This window comes from Haliotis cracherodii, unplaced genomic scaffold, assembly GCF_022045235.1.
Source record: "Haliotis cracherodii isolate W230 unplaced genomic scaffold, xgHalCrac1.p SCAF_3, whole genome shotgun sequence".
Lineage (NCBI taxonomy): Eukaryota > Metazoa > Mollusca > Gastropoda > Lepetellida > Haliotidae > Haliotis > Haliotis cracherodii.
Genome location: NW_027266286.1, coordinates 53,310,963 through 53,328,398, shown reverse-complemented (window position 1 = coordinate 53,328,398; position 17,436 = coordinate 53,310,963). Strand labels below are relative to the sequence as shown.

Below are 17,436 nucleotides of genomic sequence, written 5' to 3'. Positions count from 1 at the left end.
ATTTCAACATAGCATCTTGAAATTTCAACTTAGTATCTTGAAATTTCAAGATACTGAGTTGAAATTTCAATTTATCATCTTAAAATTTCAACTTACGGTGGCCTGTTGGGGCATTTGTTTTTTTTATATTCTTCTTGAAATTTCAAGACCATCACCTTGAAATTTCAAATTAGTATGTATCTTGAAATTTCAATATAACATCTTGAAATTTCAAGAAGCAAATAAAAGAAAACAAATGGCCCTAACAGGCTTCCGTACTTAACAACAATGTTAGATGCTCAATTGTTCTTTGGATGTCTTCGTCAAAAGCATTTTAGACCTGGGTAAGGATGAGTTTTTTCGGATATGTGTAGCTGAAGATAGTCATGAAAACTTCATCATGTGTTTTTACTATATAAATACCAACAAGCATATTCAGAAGATTTTGACGAACACACAGTCAACAGAAGTATCGTTGCCAAAATTAGTTTAAAATTGTAATTTACCAAAAAGATGTTTGAATCATGTTAGTATTAATGTTTTTAAACGTTTGTTCTTTCTCATTCTTGTCGCGAATGTGTCACGTTTATTCATATTGGATAAGACCAAATCATCTCACTCCAACTTTGACGACAAACATTTGTGAACTTGTGTTTCTGAATGTGCCTTTTTTAAGGAGATTAAGTCCGGCTCCGTGGTCTAAAGGTAGAGGGTGAGTTCGATCCCCGGCCGCGTCATACCTGCCTGGGCTAACATAAGGACTGGTCGGTTCGGAATCAGTATACTGTGTCTGAGTGTATATATTAGGAGGCATTCATGTTAAACTGCGGCATGGTATCTCAGTGGGCTTGCACTATAAACTCGGCATTAGTCCGGACAAGCTCACGCACGCACGCACGCACGCACGCACACACACACACGTCGCTGTATAAGTTCAGTAATCTTGGACGCGACGTTAAGCCCCATTTCACCTCACCATGTTCAGGAAATTAAGTCAACTAAGGATGGAACTGTAAAACTGGAGATCTCTCATGTCTTAATAAGTTAAATTTTGCAATTTATTTAAATTTAATCTTCACTCACTAATTATTAAGAGAGATGGGGTAATTTGTTTCGTAATCACTGCGCTACCTTTTTTTTGGTTACCCGGTCTCCAACTCCATAGTTCGATATCAGAACGAGCACGTGCTACACGATATGCCTGCCCCAGCTCGTGCATAGCCCGAGCTTCCTGATAGAGTGCGGATAAAGATATCGTTGGCACGTGTCATTACGTAATTGTTTTGACTTAACGCTTAAGCCCACGGTAAGCCCGTGCACGTGACGTCGTATTATAGTTAACGTTGATAACGTGAGGCATTTAGAGACCACTGTAGCATCAAGCATGGCGTGTGTTATAACTGACTTTATTACACAGATCACATGTCCAGCCATGAAAATATGGTTCAGATAACATTTCTTCTGAAGCTGAAATATCAGTTTTGACGTAAGGCGTTTCTTTTTACGTTGTAATGCAACTGTCCACGTAAATATTTCAGTAATGAAACCTATTTTAAAGTAGACCCTTTTGAAAAGCTGGATTCGAGGTCGATGCAGGGAATGACTGTCGCCCGTATCCCTCTACCAAAGGTTGTATATGTATGCATTGCCGCTCAATCCTTTCCGTTATATATATTTTGAGGGGGATATGGGCGGAAGTCTTACCCGGGTCTCCGCTGTGCGGTACGCGGATTGAACATTATAAGAAATATTGGTGCATGTAAAAAATAACTTTATATATTTTTTCCCATATTTGTCTGTATTTTACTTCAAATCGCAGCCTTTTCTCAATGTTTTATAGATTTGTTTTGAATAGTATCCGGCACTCGGGGGTGAGCAATGAGACTCAACCGTGAAAAAAATAGATGATGCTCGGACTTCAGGGGAAGGTGGGGTAGGTACTCTCTAATATTGCGACCCGTGAAGATCCGGGGTAGAAAAGGTCTTCAGCAACCCATTTTCACGACTATGCTTGCCATAAGAGGCGACTAACGGGATTGGGTGGTCAGGCTCGCTGACTTGGTTGATGTATGTCATCGTATTCCAATTGCGTGGATCGATGCTCATGATATTAATCATTCGATTGTCTGGCCCAGACTCGGTTATATACAGGCCGTCTTAAAAAAACTGGACTATTGCTGAAGGCGGCGTTAAACAACAAACAAACTCTTGATATGGCGAGAGTAAACTCGACCTCAGACTGACTCACTCACCCACTCCATAAATTCAATGAAGAAAAATACCAAAAACTCTGTCAGTCATCATGCCGAATCCTTTCCGCTGACTAGCAGAAAAAACAAACTAATTCCTTTCACGGAAGTCCTTATCTCTCAGATAGTGGAACACGATTTAGATATACTGTATCCCCAGATATATATATAAGGAATTACAGGTACACTTTTATTCTGTTCGATTTGAGCGAGCAGGCCAGATTTATTAGAAGGTGTGTAACCCGTGTCGCTGACGATCTGTCTTTGTCGTTACCGAGAGCAGGTGGCGCCCCCTGTGGGTGATAGCAGGAACTGAAGGGCCGACTCGCCACTTCAAAGTATGTCAGTTATCTCTGCTTGATTCATTGATGTGATCGGCTTTACGGATTCGACAGTGCTGGAAACATTCTTGAAACTATGTTGCTTTTTATCATTTACAAACTTTGTGTACCGTACTTCCTCTATTAGACGCCCGGGCTTCTATTTATTTCGGACAAGCCTTTGACCCGGCGTCAATTTGAGGCCCGGCGTCTATTGGCGGCCCGGCTTCTATTAATACCCCAATTATGTAATTTAGGTCCCAAAAAGGGATCATTAATTGTATCAATTGATCGACCCGGCGTCTATTAGAGTCCCGGCGTCTATTAGAGACCCGGCGTCTATTAGAGGCCCGGCGTCTATTAGAGACCCGGCGTCTACTAGAGACCCGGCGTCTATAAGAGGCCCGGCGTCTATTAGAGACCCGGCGTCTATTAGAGGTCCGGCGTCTATTAGAGACTCAGCGTCTATTAGAGGAAATACGGTATATGTTTATCTGGCTTCCTGCAACCGATCGACGCCACTTCTCATTACCGAAGTACTTTGGAGTGACGGGTTTTATTTTATCTCGTATTTTTTAACTGATTTTAGATGATAGTTTACTGCCGTTTAATATTTCAAAACGGTTTTTATTCGTTGTGTATTTTCTTAACATGTAAAAAGTAAACTTAAAATGATTGACTTTAGTTCAAGGCCGCTTTGAACAGCACTTCAGTTATACTACGGCGTGTCAGCTTGATTTAGGAGCTAGGAAAGCCCGAAGTGATGGAGGTCTTAGACGTTTACCACTTTGGTGAAACCCACGATGGTGTTGACAAGCTCAAAAACACTAATAGGGGGAATATGGTATTCGAACCCACAATCATAGGTTCCTAGTATGCCAAAGGGACGCAACTCTGCACAGCGTTTGGGTGACTGAGCCGCCCGTTTTACGCCGAATGTCCCAGTTCGATTCTCCCGTCGTGATATCCCCTGAACATTGTTAAAAGCGCAGTAAAAGACACACTCTTTAACCCGTGAAGCTCCGGGTTCGAATCGGTCTTCAGCAACCCATGCTTGTCATAAGAAGCGGCTAACCTGCCTTACTTCGAGCTATGGACCTGTGAAGATCCGATGTATAAACTATTCAGCAAACCATGATTGTCGTTAAGGGGATTATGCTTTTCTTCTAAGCTGGGACTAACGGGATCGGGTGGTCAGGGTCGCGGACTTGGTTGATGCATATCACCGTATCCAAATTGCTTAGATAGATGCTCATGATGTCAATCACTGGACTGTCTAGACTCGATTATTTACAGATCGCTGCGGCGTTAAACAAGAAACAAAATTCGGGCTATCCTCCAATTTAGCTTTCGGGCCATGACATACCGTTACTAAAATACACTGCCGTGCAAAAGAAAGTACACACTTGAAAACTGGATGTGACCAAAACTACAAATGTTATAAAAACGCTACTAGGTTGAAAAAAGTTGCCACACTGAAATCTTAAGATCCAAAAACACAACTATAATGCATGATTTCCTTATCAAATACATCACAATCGAATAACCATTTCTTGTTTGTTTCATTTTTAGCCATAATAAATGCATGTACACTTTCTTTTGTCCGGCAGTTTACTTTTGAAAGCTGCTTTAAACTCACTCATGAAACGTTTACTTTTGAAAGCTGCCTTAAACTCACTCATGAAACTTTACTTTTGAAAGCTGCTTTGAACTCACTCATGAAACTTTACTTTTGAAAGCTGCTTTAAACTCACTCATGAAACAGCCAAACAAGTCCTCAATATTTTCAAATATATATGTGTGAATTATAAATGTTCGTTTTTCTGTTGGTTTTGGTATGTTTTTTGTAGTTGGTTTGTTTCTTTTTTGTTTTGGGTTTATTTAGGGTTGGGTACTCTCGGTAAAGTTAACTCTCTTCACTAACGATAAGCATTGCTGTATGTCAATGAGTCATAGCCCTTTTATTTCGTATTTTAATCGAAAAGTATAAGAACCATGTAAACTAGACAAACCTCTTTAGATTCACCTGTTGGATTGTTGAATACCACTTCACATTCTATTAAGTGTAATTGATAACACGGAGGGCAGATTCAAGTGCCAGCTTCATCATGGTGCTCCCATGTATATAGGGTATTCGTTCTGGTTCTACACTATCTGGGCGTGGTCTCATTGTGGCCATGAATTAATTACATGGACCTGCCCGCCTGATTACATACAGACCCAGGATCGAGTTCCCCGAGTCTGATTCTTGTGTTTGTTTCATATATATGTATATAATAAATGGCAGTGGAGATAAATGAAATGATGCTTATTAATAATAATATATCTGTAAATAAACCAGTTAGATGTTTTAGTGTTATAGTTGCGATTTTAACGTTTGCTCCAATATTTGTTACTAGCACTTAGGTACCGATATGTTTATTAATATAAGTGAGTGAGTATTGTTTTACGCCGCTTTTAGCAATATTCCAGCAATATCACAGCGGGGGACACCAGAAATGGGCTTCACACATTGTACCCATGTCGGGAATCGAACACGGGTCTTCAGCGTGACGAGCGAACGCTTTAACCACTAGGCTACCCGACCGCCCCTATTAATATACAGTAAACTACGGTTATAACGAACACGGTTATAACGAACAAACGGATATAACGAACTAACTTTTTAGTCCCGACTATATGCTGTAGTTATGCTGTATATATGCTTATAACGAATTACGGTTATAACGAACTAAAATTAGTAGTCCCTTTGAGTTCATTATAACCGTAGTTAACTGTAAGTTAAAACAGTACTTAGTATAACGTGTCTGACGGCCAATTCAATATTACAGCTATGACGGCGGGGGACACCAGAATGGGCTTAACACATTGGACTCTCAATACGTAACTGTACACAACATTGGCAATAGAAAGAGATTTACATGTTTCTCTCTATGTAAATGTTATTTATAGAACCGGCCTGAAGTAAGTGAGAATAACACTCGCCCCTTCCGAAGACAGCAGAAGGGTGGTCCCATTGTGGCCATCCATCACCCTCTGCTGAAACTAACGTATCACGTGACTTTGCGGAAGTACTTCTTTAAACCATCCATCGTCATCTTTCTGCCAGGTTGTCACGGTTTTTATGCTTTAGCTCGAACATTGCATCGGTTCATACCACACGGATAATATATTTGTCACACTGAACTTAGCTTGGGATAAATGAGCTAAGCCTTATTTAGGCGCTGCAAATAACTTTATGTTTGTTGAGAACGAAAAAAAGCCACGATTTGACGCTTTTACCTCAACTCGATATGAATGTTGTTTTAGAAGCGTGAGGATCCGGGGTAGAAAAGGTCTTTAGCAACCCATGCTTGCCGTAAAAGGCGTCTATGCATGTCGTAAGAGGCGACTAACGGGATCGGGTGGTCAGGTTCGCAGACATGGTTGATGAATGTCATCGTTCCAAATTGCCTGGATCGATGCTCATGATGTCAATCACTGGATTGTCTGGTCCAGACTCGATTATTTACTGACCGCCGACATATAGCTGGAATATTGCTGAGTGCAGCGTTAAACAACAAAGAAACAAACTTGTTGTTATAACCTGGGAAGAAAGGTGGTGATAGTTCCACGACCGTTAACGTTACACGTAGATTCACATAAACCATCATTATGTTATATATGGACTCTGCTTTCAGCAGAGTTTTCTGATGATGGAATGGGTAACGTCGTTTTATTTGGACATATGAGACCTTGCCTATTCTTCATCTTTACGGCCGACTGGACAGCTGCCATGTTGGTAAAAATAACTCGGTCTTTCTTTGTCAAGACAGGATTCAGGACTCTCGGTTCAGGATTGACGAGGCTGCTCTGTCTGGAGCCCATATTGTCAGTGTGGTCTGGACGTCATAATTAGCACCACGCGTCCCTGTATAGCTTAGTCCATCTGTAACTGTCCGGCGTAAACTGCCGGACAAGAGAAGTACACTTGAAAATCGGATTTGTCTGAAACATTACAAACGTTATCAAAACGTTACTAGGCTGAAAACATTCGCCGAAACACTGCAAACTTAAAGTCCAAAACACAATTTGATAACCGTTTCGAATACATCACCATCGAATAACCAATTCATGTTTGTTTCAATTTTAGCCACCATCAAGCATAGGTGTAAATTTTGTTTTGATCGGCAGTTTATATATTGGACCTTAATCTGCTATGACTGTTTGCCTCCACATTCTAGCACTAGAAGCTCTAGCCACTAGATCACGGGGGCGGTCGTTCATACAGTGAATACGGACTCCATGCGTCTTCGTAATAGATCGATGCTCATGATGTCAATCACTGGATTGTCTGGTCCAGACTTGATTATTTACAGACCGCCGTCATATTGCTGGAATATTGCTGAGTGCAGCGTTAAACAACAAATAAACAAACAAAACAAATCGTAAAGGAAAAATTACTAGAATCTATTGATTCTACTTCCGGACTCAACAGATACGAGTGATTTCTCCAACTTAAACCATGTTGTGGTTGATGCAGAATTTCTCTGTTATTTTGCATAAATTGCATCTATTGATTTATAGTGTCACTTCTACGTGTTAAAATGCACCTTCATGACCAGTGAATTCCTGGCACAGAATTAACGGTAAAAACAATAGCGTGACGTCACCATAATGGTTTAATGAATGAAAATCCACGTCCTGGTAGTCTCAGTTTCCTTATCTGTTGGAAGAAGCTGAAAATAAAAGACAGTTGTCGCAATAATTATCCGAAGTTTTCTCGCGATTGACGTCACTGAATCTTACCGATACAGAAGACTCGATATTGCAATGTCAACTCGCCCACCTCAAGTAAACACTGGAATAGCCACCATGTTTACACAGTGTTTATTGACGCTACATCATCATCTCTAACCTCCGATAGTTTTCAAAAGCAGCCAGATGGGCATGGGTGGCCCAGTCGTCTAAGGCGCCGCGATTCGCTCTGCAGAGTTGCGTCCCTTGGGCACGCCAGAAACCTATGATTGTGGGTTCGAATCCCAGTCCGCCCCGATTATGTTTCTAGGTTTGTCAGCACCATACCCGTGCTCGTGGGTTTCACCGAAGTGGTAAACGTCTGAGACCTGCATCACTTCGGGCTTTCCTCCCACATTAAGCTGACACGCCGCGATGTTACTGGAATACTGTTAATGCGGCGTTAACCCAACTCTCTCACTCACTCAAAAGCAACCTGCTCCAAGAAACAGTAAACATGGTGTGACGATGTTCCATATGGGCTAAAAGGAACCAGGGTCATAGACCTTTACAAATTTGGTGAAACCCAAGAATACGCCCATTGTGCCTATAGTTTAGACTTGCACAAGTCTATAAGGCAAGAATTATTATTTTAAATACGTTCTAGATTATGTAAATAATAAGAACAAGTTGTCCCTAAGAGATCTAGACTGGAGTCCACATGTCTAGACTTGCCTATTAGGAGGATAGAATTACTACACATCCATGGATTTTTCTTTCAGTACAGCCTTGAAGCAAGTCTACCTATAGTTCTTAGCAATCGCAAATCCCATGTACCTAAGCATTGAGTGAGTGAGTGAGTGAGTGAGTTGGGTTAAACGCCGCTTTTAACAGTATTCCAGTTATATCACGGCATGTCAGCTTAATGTAGGAGGAAATCCCGAAGTGATGCAGGTCTCAGACGTTTACCACTTCGGTGACGCCCACGAGCATGGGTATGGTGCTTAACCTAACCTTGCCTTACGACAGTCGTAGCGCTTAAATCGCTTTGTGGAATGATGCCCTGGGTGCTGTTGTACAAAGCGATCTTATCGCTAAGGTGATCCTCTTTCCCACATTTTAACAAAGGATTACGATCATCGTAGCGCTAAGGTTGTTTGGTAAAACGGAACCCAGGTCGGATCTGGGATTCAAACCCAACTGCACATCGGTTTGACTACCCAACACACCATGCAATTGCCCCTTATTTACCTGTGGGAGCAAATATAAACATGGGAGCTTTGGAGCCCTCTCCGATTCAATTCTCAAATTACCAATTACAGGCTTATTTCAACGTTTTGTCATGCGTACACTACCTCAGATCTTAATCACTTCATTGTAATCACTTCATAGTAATCACTTTATAGTAATCAATTCATTAAAGGCGACATTAGCCAGGCCAAGAATCAGCCATATCGAGTGACGTCTTGGTACTGACTAGAAGGCCGAAGTATCCCAGTGCGTCCAGGTCAGCTCTTGGACATTGGTCCTGTTGCAGTAGCAGCATTATAATTAACGCTGATCGATTGCTTCCCTGACCTTCCAGGATGAGGAATGAGAAACGCGCCCGAGGAATTCGGAACCGAACTTGAAATATATGAATGACCTTCACCTAGGTATCCTTCAAGGCCGACCAGGATATATGGGTAGTGACAAATTATGTACATTGAAACCTCCTTTGTCCGGACCCTGGTATTCCAGCTTGGCCAGCTTCTAGCTATTCCAATCATACCAACTAATCGACCGTAACTGTTAAAATGTCCAAATGTATTACAATATCCCGGTATTCAGGACGATTTCATTGGAAACAATAATTACTGTCCGGATTAACGAGGTTGTACTGTAGTTCAAGTTCAGCAACGAATTTTCATTTCCTACGAAGGATGGGGATTGTGTGTGTGTGTGTGTGTGTGTGTGTGTGTGTGTGTGTGTGTGTGTGTGTGTGTGTGTGTGAACACACTGTGAGGGGACATACTTGATCACGAACATATTGTGGATCACCAGTGTCAGGCATTAATTAATCTTACGAATTTCTTAGATGGAGATCACTGGCACGGGTGGCCCAGTCGTCTTAGGCGCCGCAATTCGCTGTGCAGAGTTGCGTCCCTTGGGCACGCCAGAAACCTATGATTGTGGGTTCGAATCCTGCTTCGCCCCGATTATGTTTCTAGATTTGTCAGCACCATACCCGTGCTCGTGGGTTTCACCGAAGTAGTAAACGTCTGAGACCTGCATCACTTCGGGTTTTCCTCCCACATTAAGCTGACACGCCGCGATATAACTGGAATACTATTAAAAGCGGCGTTAAACCCAACTCACTTTGATGGAGATCGGTTTGTTCACATCGGTTGCGTTAAACGTATTATCTGCTGTCAGTCAACACAATATCAATAAGCCTACGCACGTCTGAATAAAGAATATGAAATATTTATAGCTGAGAGCAGGAACTAGTTTTTGTATGACAGAGGATCCGCCATAACGGCATTATGAAGTATTCATGCGATTATCATAATGGTTGTGGTTGCGTTAGAAGGGACGTCAACAATATAGTTTGTCTTTGAAAACATCCATATATTATTACGAATTATTGTTTATGTTACCTTTAAATAACTAACCATCGTTAATATGCGAGTGTAACAAATGACTTGTTTTGTACTCTGCGGGCTAAATCTGTTTTGTTCTTACGTCAATGCGCTAAACATCAGGGCTAGTTGTTGATGGTATCTGACAGATTGTTTTACGTCTTGCGAAAGCCCACCTAACGCATACATCCTTTTCGGAATGTGTTTGATGTTCTTTCTAAATCTGTAAAAGGCATATATAGTTATTGATCAATAGAGGTAAATGGGTCTTGTGTTCGAGAGCTGATATTGATTATCTAAAAAAAAAACCAAGAAAAACAACCGTGAGGTGACAACATATTATTGATATCAATACTCTTTAGTTAAACCATGAATATAGATCGAACCATGTTATGCCGGAATCTTGGTTTTCCTGACGATTGATTTGGGAACGTCTATATGAAACGAGCACCATTACAGCAAGCCTTGGTAATCCGGACATTGTGAATTCTGACGATTATGTACCATCCTGATAAACGGGGTTGCAGTGTAATGTGTTCTTGTTGAATTTGAGTGTATCCCCCTTGGTTGATTGCAAGTCAGGCTACCATGACGGCGTTGATAGTTGTTCACAATATCAATCACTTGATTGTCTGGTCCAGACTTGTATTTTTACAGGCCGCCATCGTAGAGCTGGAGTATTAGTGACAGCGGCTTTAAACGTATCTTCCCCGTGGTAAGGGAGCTAACTGATTATAAAAGTCCAGTTTCCACCCTTGCCGAACTAGGCTGGAATTATGGAGTTATATTTTGGCTGTCTATCATTGGTCCAATCAAAACCCGCATAACGAAATCGGTTCGGCCGGTTCGTAAACTGCCGTGCAGATTTCAGAAGGATTTGAACAAAATGTGTACCGCTAACTCGGCGTCAATCTGTTCATGTTTTAAGCAAGATGCTCACGTGATTTCATGCTGGTGGTACATAGACGTTCAACACGTGAAATCAATTTCATATGTAGATATTTCCAAACGATACATGGGTATTCTTGATATATGAAAACAAGCATGACGGGGTTTATATTTTTTCTGTAGCATACGACCTGAGACTGGGCCACGCGTCTCGCTTCCAGTTTCAGTGTAGTGTTAGTTTCTGTATTATCGCCTTGCGAGACACTGTCTTTATGTAATTGGGGCAATCTGGCCGGATTGATTTAGACATACACTCGGCTGTAGCAGACAAGTAAAGTGCTCGAATGACCTCATCCGAACATGCCAAGACTCCAAATTACCCCAAAGTGTCTGTCGTTAACACAGAACTACAATTGGCTCATAATGGTTGCTTAAAAGGATCAATGTCCGTGTTTAGTATTTTCTTAGAACCAATAAATATAAGCTACGAGTAGCGTTACGGCCATGTTACGCTCCCCAGGTTAAATTCGGTCTTCAGTGCAAGTAGGTCACCGACAACCTTGATCTATATACCGTGAGAAGTCACTTAGATCTATTTGTCTTTTGATTTTGACATGACCGTCTTGATGGGCCGTACACGAGATTTAGTTATAAACCATCTGTCAATCAGTCGAATCTGTCATATCAATAACTCACGGCAAAGAATACTGTTATTAATCCGTGGGCTTAACTTACACTCGGAAATGAAATCCGACATTGCGCGACGACCACAAAGACGATTGTTAAATGTTTGGTGTTGCTGGCAGATTGGTACCAGATTATCTTGGCATATTGTTTTAATGTACATGAGCCGGGGATGTTTTGTGACATTTTTTTGTGATTTGAGATAATACCGCTTTGAACAGTATTTCAGATATGTCACAGCGTGTCAGCGTCATGTGGGAGCATCTACAGATTTCGCAGGCGCCGGATGTTAAATGTTAGTGAAGCGAACGGGCCCGGGTTTAATAGATCATGATTGGCGAAAATCTGGAACTCGAACCCTCGAGCTGCGAATACTTGCACAACCAAGGGAGGCAACACCATCGCTAACTACATTCTCTTTGGACATAAATATTCCTTGTAGCTCTAAATTCTACATCCCTACTGCCCCTCCTACTAATATTTCTTCTTCTTCTACTACTACTACTACTACTACTACTACTACTACTACTATTTCTACTACTACTACTACTAATAATAATAATAATAATATTTCTACTACTGCTGCTACTAATTTTACCACTTCTACTACATCTACTTCTTCTACTACTACTACTACTAAAAATATTACTGTTGCTGCTGATTCTACCACAACGTCTAACATTACTACCACTACTTCTACCACTACTACGACTACTACTACTACTATACCTCTTTTTCTTCTTCTTTTTCTCCTACCTTGTACTCATACTAATACCACTGCATCCTCCAAGGAGTGGAGACAGTGTGACTATGGTATAACAGCATGTGGTCAACATAACATCTGTGTTTATCATGAGAAACCATTGTTGCCACCAGGCCCCATTATCTGCCCCAGATATACAAGCACGGTCGGGTTCTGTGCCCCAAAGCATTACTACTGTTCCAGGTGTACCATGTCCTTCCAGCTAGAAGGTAGTCTTGGTGCTGCTGACTAGCGGTGTCTCCACAACTCATCCTACATATCCTTGTCGAAAACACTTCGTCTACACGCTTAGGTTTAGAACTACATCCAGTGATTGAAGAACTGTTTGGTGATAAACGTTTCCTAATGTACATGTATCAGCTCGGCCGAGACACCAGTTGCCGGGTGCCGGGTGCCGGGTGCCGGGTTCAATCTCTCACGACGGGGAAACATCCTCTTTAATCGAATTAATCATCAAGCTGTATAATTGTATTAACGGTTTAATCATGATTACACAGTTCACGTAAAGTATAGTTTGCACATCATGAGAAGACCCCTGACCACCCACCCATACACCCCACACCCCACATCCTACACCCACACACCACATCCCACAACCCACACACAACATCCAACACCTCACACCCCACATCCTACACACCACATCCCACATCCACATCCCACGCCCCTCACCCCACATCCCACATAAAACACACCCAATGTCCCACACCCCACATCCCACACACCACACCCAACGTCCCACATCCACATCCCACACCCCACATAAAACACACCCAACATCCCTCACCCCACCCCACATCCTACACACCACATCCCACATCCACATCCCACGCCCCACATCCCACATAAAACACACCCCACACCCCACATCCCACATCCCACATCCCACACCCCACATCCCACATCCAACACACCACACCCCACACCCCACACCCCACATCCAACACACCACACCCCACATCCCACACCCCATACCCAGACCCCACATCCAACACCCACACCCCTCGTCCCACACCCAACATCCCACACCCCACATCCAACACCTCACACCTCACATCCCACCCCCCACATCCAACACCTCACACAACTTCATCCCTACACAGAGCAATCCGTCATGTATTTGTAGATGTGATAAAACCGACTCACATATAATTGTGTGCCTAAAATTACACTCACAAAGTAACAGCACTAAGATGCATTAAACAAAACTGGCCTGATTGGTTCCCAAAATAGAATGTAAATATATAGAGCAACCCCTTCCTCAGGCTCCAAAGGGGCGGTCGGGTAGCCTAGTGGTTAAAGCGTTAGCTCGTCACGCCGAAGACCCGGGTTCGATTCCCGACATGGGTACAATGTGTGAAGCCCATTTCTGGTGTCCCCCGCCGTGATATTGCTGGAATATTGCTAAAAGCGGCGTAAAACCATACTCACTCACTCAGGCTCCAAAATTATTTAATTCTAAAAGACGTGCGTACGTAGTTCGTGAAACTTTCAGGTTTATTCAGGTTATCGCTACTTCAATGGCGACATATTCCAGTAATCTTTATGTTCAAGTTCTCTGAAAGGTTATCTGTGTGTATCCAGTAAGAGAGCAGATTTCATTAATTTACATGGTAAATTTACTTGGTAATCTGAAATTGCATTTAGATACCCCCCAAGTGCCTAACAGTAATGAATATTTTAAACTTATCAAGAGTGCTAATAGTCTTTCAAAATTCGTAACCATTACTCTTTACTGAGATATACATTAAGGCTATCATGTAGTTGATTATTATAGATTCTATTAATATATTACACTAACCTTTGTAATCTTGTGTTGTTTAATTAGTATACATGTAATTAACTGGTATCACTCGCACCTGCCGTTGTGTCGGAATGGGATGCTGGCAAGATTATATTAATGTAGACGGTATACAGTATGCAAAGACTAAACTGAAGTGAATGAGGTACTCGTGTTGAAAATAGAATGGCCTTTCGAATATAGTCTACCGACAATCTGTTTTTCTTGAAATAATACATTATTGTGACGGTCTGGGATGAGATCAAGGCTATGCTGTTCTTGTCATCTTCCCGAGGCAAGAGTGTCCACTGGCCTATATCACTCGACTTTGATACAGGCTAATGGACACTCTAGTCCCTTGAAGAAGGGTTCTAGTGTGAGTCGTCAACCTCTGGCAAATGTCTGCGGCGATGGGATGGCCGAGATGTCAAGGCGTTTTGTCGTCACGCCAAAGACCGGGTTCAGGTCTCATTTGGGGTACAGTGTGGGAAGCCCATTCATGAATGAGATCCCAGCCTGCTTTAACAGGAATAAAAACATTCACTCATTGCCTGGCGAACGTCAATCAGTTGCATTAAAGAATCTTCTTAAGGAATGTCACTAAGATGCGCATGTCAGTGAAATGATGTTTCATAAAACAATATAGCATAACAGACACACACATAATTAGTGACATGAGTTCACCTTCGGGAGAGGATCTGCACAAGTTCATTCCTTAGTAAACGGTTTCCAACTTAATCAGACGCCATTTTTGTCACCTCGCTAAAATAATGCTTTCGTAAGTAAATGTATTGTTATTTACCAAAGTAGATACAAAATATACCGTGTGGCTCCGACGGATATCACTGTTGAGGTTGTCGCACGCCATTATTGAATTTCTTTTTTCGAGAACTTTTTCGATGTTGATGTGCAATTTTCGACGTTTCTGCATCGCTTTGATTTTCAATTTCAAGGTTTAATCATGTTAAACCATACAAATACAAGCGGGGTCATTTCTTCGGCCTACTGTGAGCTTTATCACTTTATTATTTAGTGATGCTGTCGATTGCGGCCTTAGGTGTCCTGTGAAACGCATGTGTACCCAATTTCGTTTCGCCGATACCTCCGTGAGCTAGCGTTAGGCCCAGGTTCATATCGCCACATTGAGAAGACTAAACTAGGCGCCATTGCTGTTCTCTGTGACATGTGACTGTACATAGACTTTCGGACTTCATGGTATTCCTTGTAGTCGTGCTGACCTCTTCGAAATGTAGTATACTACTTTTAGATTCTTGCTGATGTCGTTTATTGAATATGGTTATAGTGATCATGTCTAATGTTTCGTAATGTTCCAAGTCATCTCATACAGCAGCTTTCGTGATGTCCCCAGTCAAAACATACAGCTGTATTCGTGATGTCCTCCGTCAAAATATATATCTATGGTCGTGATGTCCCCCGTCAAAATATATATCTGTTGTCGTGATGTGCCCCGTCAAAATGAGCAGCTGTAGTCGTGATGTCCTCCGTTAAAATATACATCTGTAGTCGTGATGTCCCCCGTCAACACACAGGTACAGCTGCTTACCATCCTTTTGAAGCGGCGTACAAGTCCAAACACTCGCTCCCTTCACGACATATGTGTATTTGACGGACAGCTAACCCCCCACCGGTATTTACTCTCTGTATCCAAACATCGCCAAGCGTGTCGTTGTTTACGCAATCCATCACTCTCACTGATAGTGTTTCGATCATTAAAAAAACCTTATTTTTGTTGCAGCTCTGACAGTGCGTTACTTGACTCGAAGATTCATTGGAGAGTACTGCCCAACATTAGGTAAGCGATGCAAGTCTGTCTTGTAAGAATTCCATTTCATCATTCAATATTGTCGCAAAAACCAATTTCAATTAGTGCCTTTGTAAATGTCATCAAAAATCGATACCCTGGTTTCTGTTCGCCTCACGGAGACGCGACTTGGGCCAGGCGGTGTCCCCAAACTGAGCCCAAGCTGACAAGTCCGCATTTTCTCCACGGCTGTGCTTATTACTCTGTACAGCTTTCCTATCGATCTTATAACAGAGACACTTTTGCTGAAATCAGATTACGAATGCCGGATTCATAACAAAAGTTTGAACTATTCTATTTCGAGAAAACTATAAACATGTTTGTGACGTCACGTGTTCCTCCTCCTTATAAGGAGATTATTATTCTGTCCTTTACAACTGACGGAAAGATTTGTTTGACGTGGTGTGCAGTCGAGAAAAGAAGGATAATCCCCAGTGATATATCGCTGTAGAATTACGGTATATTTCAGGTCGTAAGTAGTTCGGGAAATCAGGAAAGGCGTGCACTTGTAATGTGCCTACGTGACGTCCTAACTTATGAAGCTTGAGTTGATTCGAGTTTTTACTTAATGTGCGGAATAAAATCTAACAGACGAATTTATGTGGAGTTTAATGTTGAGACATGTTGATTGTTATGTTGGTTATTTTTTATGGACGGTGCAGCAGACCCGAATCAATGCCTAAAAATTCACTCTTGAGTGGAAGCCTATTCCACTATTAAAAGCCTGGGCCGATATTCACTTCCGTTTGCTTTCAGGCTCGGTCAATATTAGATGTTGGCTCTTTTGTAAGACCCTGTTCCACAAAGCGGCCGCAGATGATTTAACTCCCATATTTTAATATATACTTCACGCGCTACGATCGCTGTGTGGCCCTGACCGTCTTTTGTTTCGTATCTGGGACGGGTAGGGACCGGGTGGTTTTGTAAATTTAGTAAATATTAAATACTAAGGTACTCAAAGGAATGGGGAGAAATCATTAACTGTGTTGGCCCGGTGCTTTTATCAGAACATTGTATTACCCGACCGGCTCTTCAATATAATAAGAAAAATATGTTTATGGTGAAACGTTCTTTGTGAATTATAACAATGTCTCTTAAGAATTAAGATTACTAACGATATTTCTATTTTATCTATTTTTACCTGTGCGTAACCGCAACGTGATTGTCGATGTAGGTATAACCTTGTACCACTTGGGAGAACTAGGGAAGCTTTCTAAAAGCAGGGTTTGTGTTGCAGAGAGTGTTTACAAATACCACACACGTATTGATGACGATGACGTCAAACTGGAGATCCTCGACACGGCCGGACAGGTGAGCTTCTACTTCCTGGCTATATCACGAGAGGATGAAAATATATAAATGTTGTCTTAACATTCACTGAATACTTTCCCCTTACATGTGAGTTTAGCTAACATTACTGGTGGAATATTTGGTAACTTCTCCCCTTTCAACTTTTTCCTTTGGTGGTCGAGTTTATCAGCCAGATGAGCGGAATTCATAGAGAAAGAGAGAGGGGGAGGAGGGAGAGGAGAGTGAGAGAGATGGGTGGAGAGAGAAGGGGGAGGAGAGAGAGGAGAGTGAGAGAGATGGGTGGAGAGAGAAGGGGGAGGAGAG

At 41.9% G+C, this 17,436-nt stretch overlaps 1 protein-coding gene across 2 annotated transcripts in view; it reads left to right on the top strand.

Moving 5' to 3' along the window:
* The window catches only part of LOC139474899 (ras-related and estrogen-regulated growth inhibitor-like), a 71,499-nt gene that overhangs the window by 50,338 nt on the left and 3,725 nt on the right, over window positions 1–17,436 (top strand). For both annotated transcript variants that reach the window (XM_071258091.1, XM_071258092.1), the window contains exons 3-4: window positions 15,757–15,813; window positions 17,060–17,133. In XM_071258091.1, the coding sequence (XP_071114192.1) occupies window positions 15,757–15,813; window positions 17,060–17,133 (131 nt within the window). The remainder of the gene's footprint in view (window positions 1–15,756; window positions 15,814–17,059; window positions 17,134–17,436) is intronic.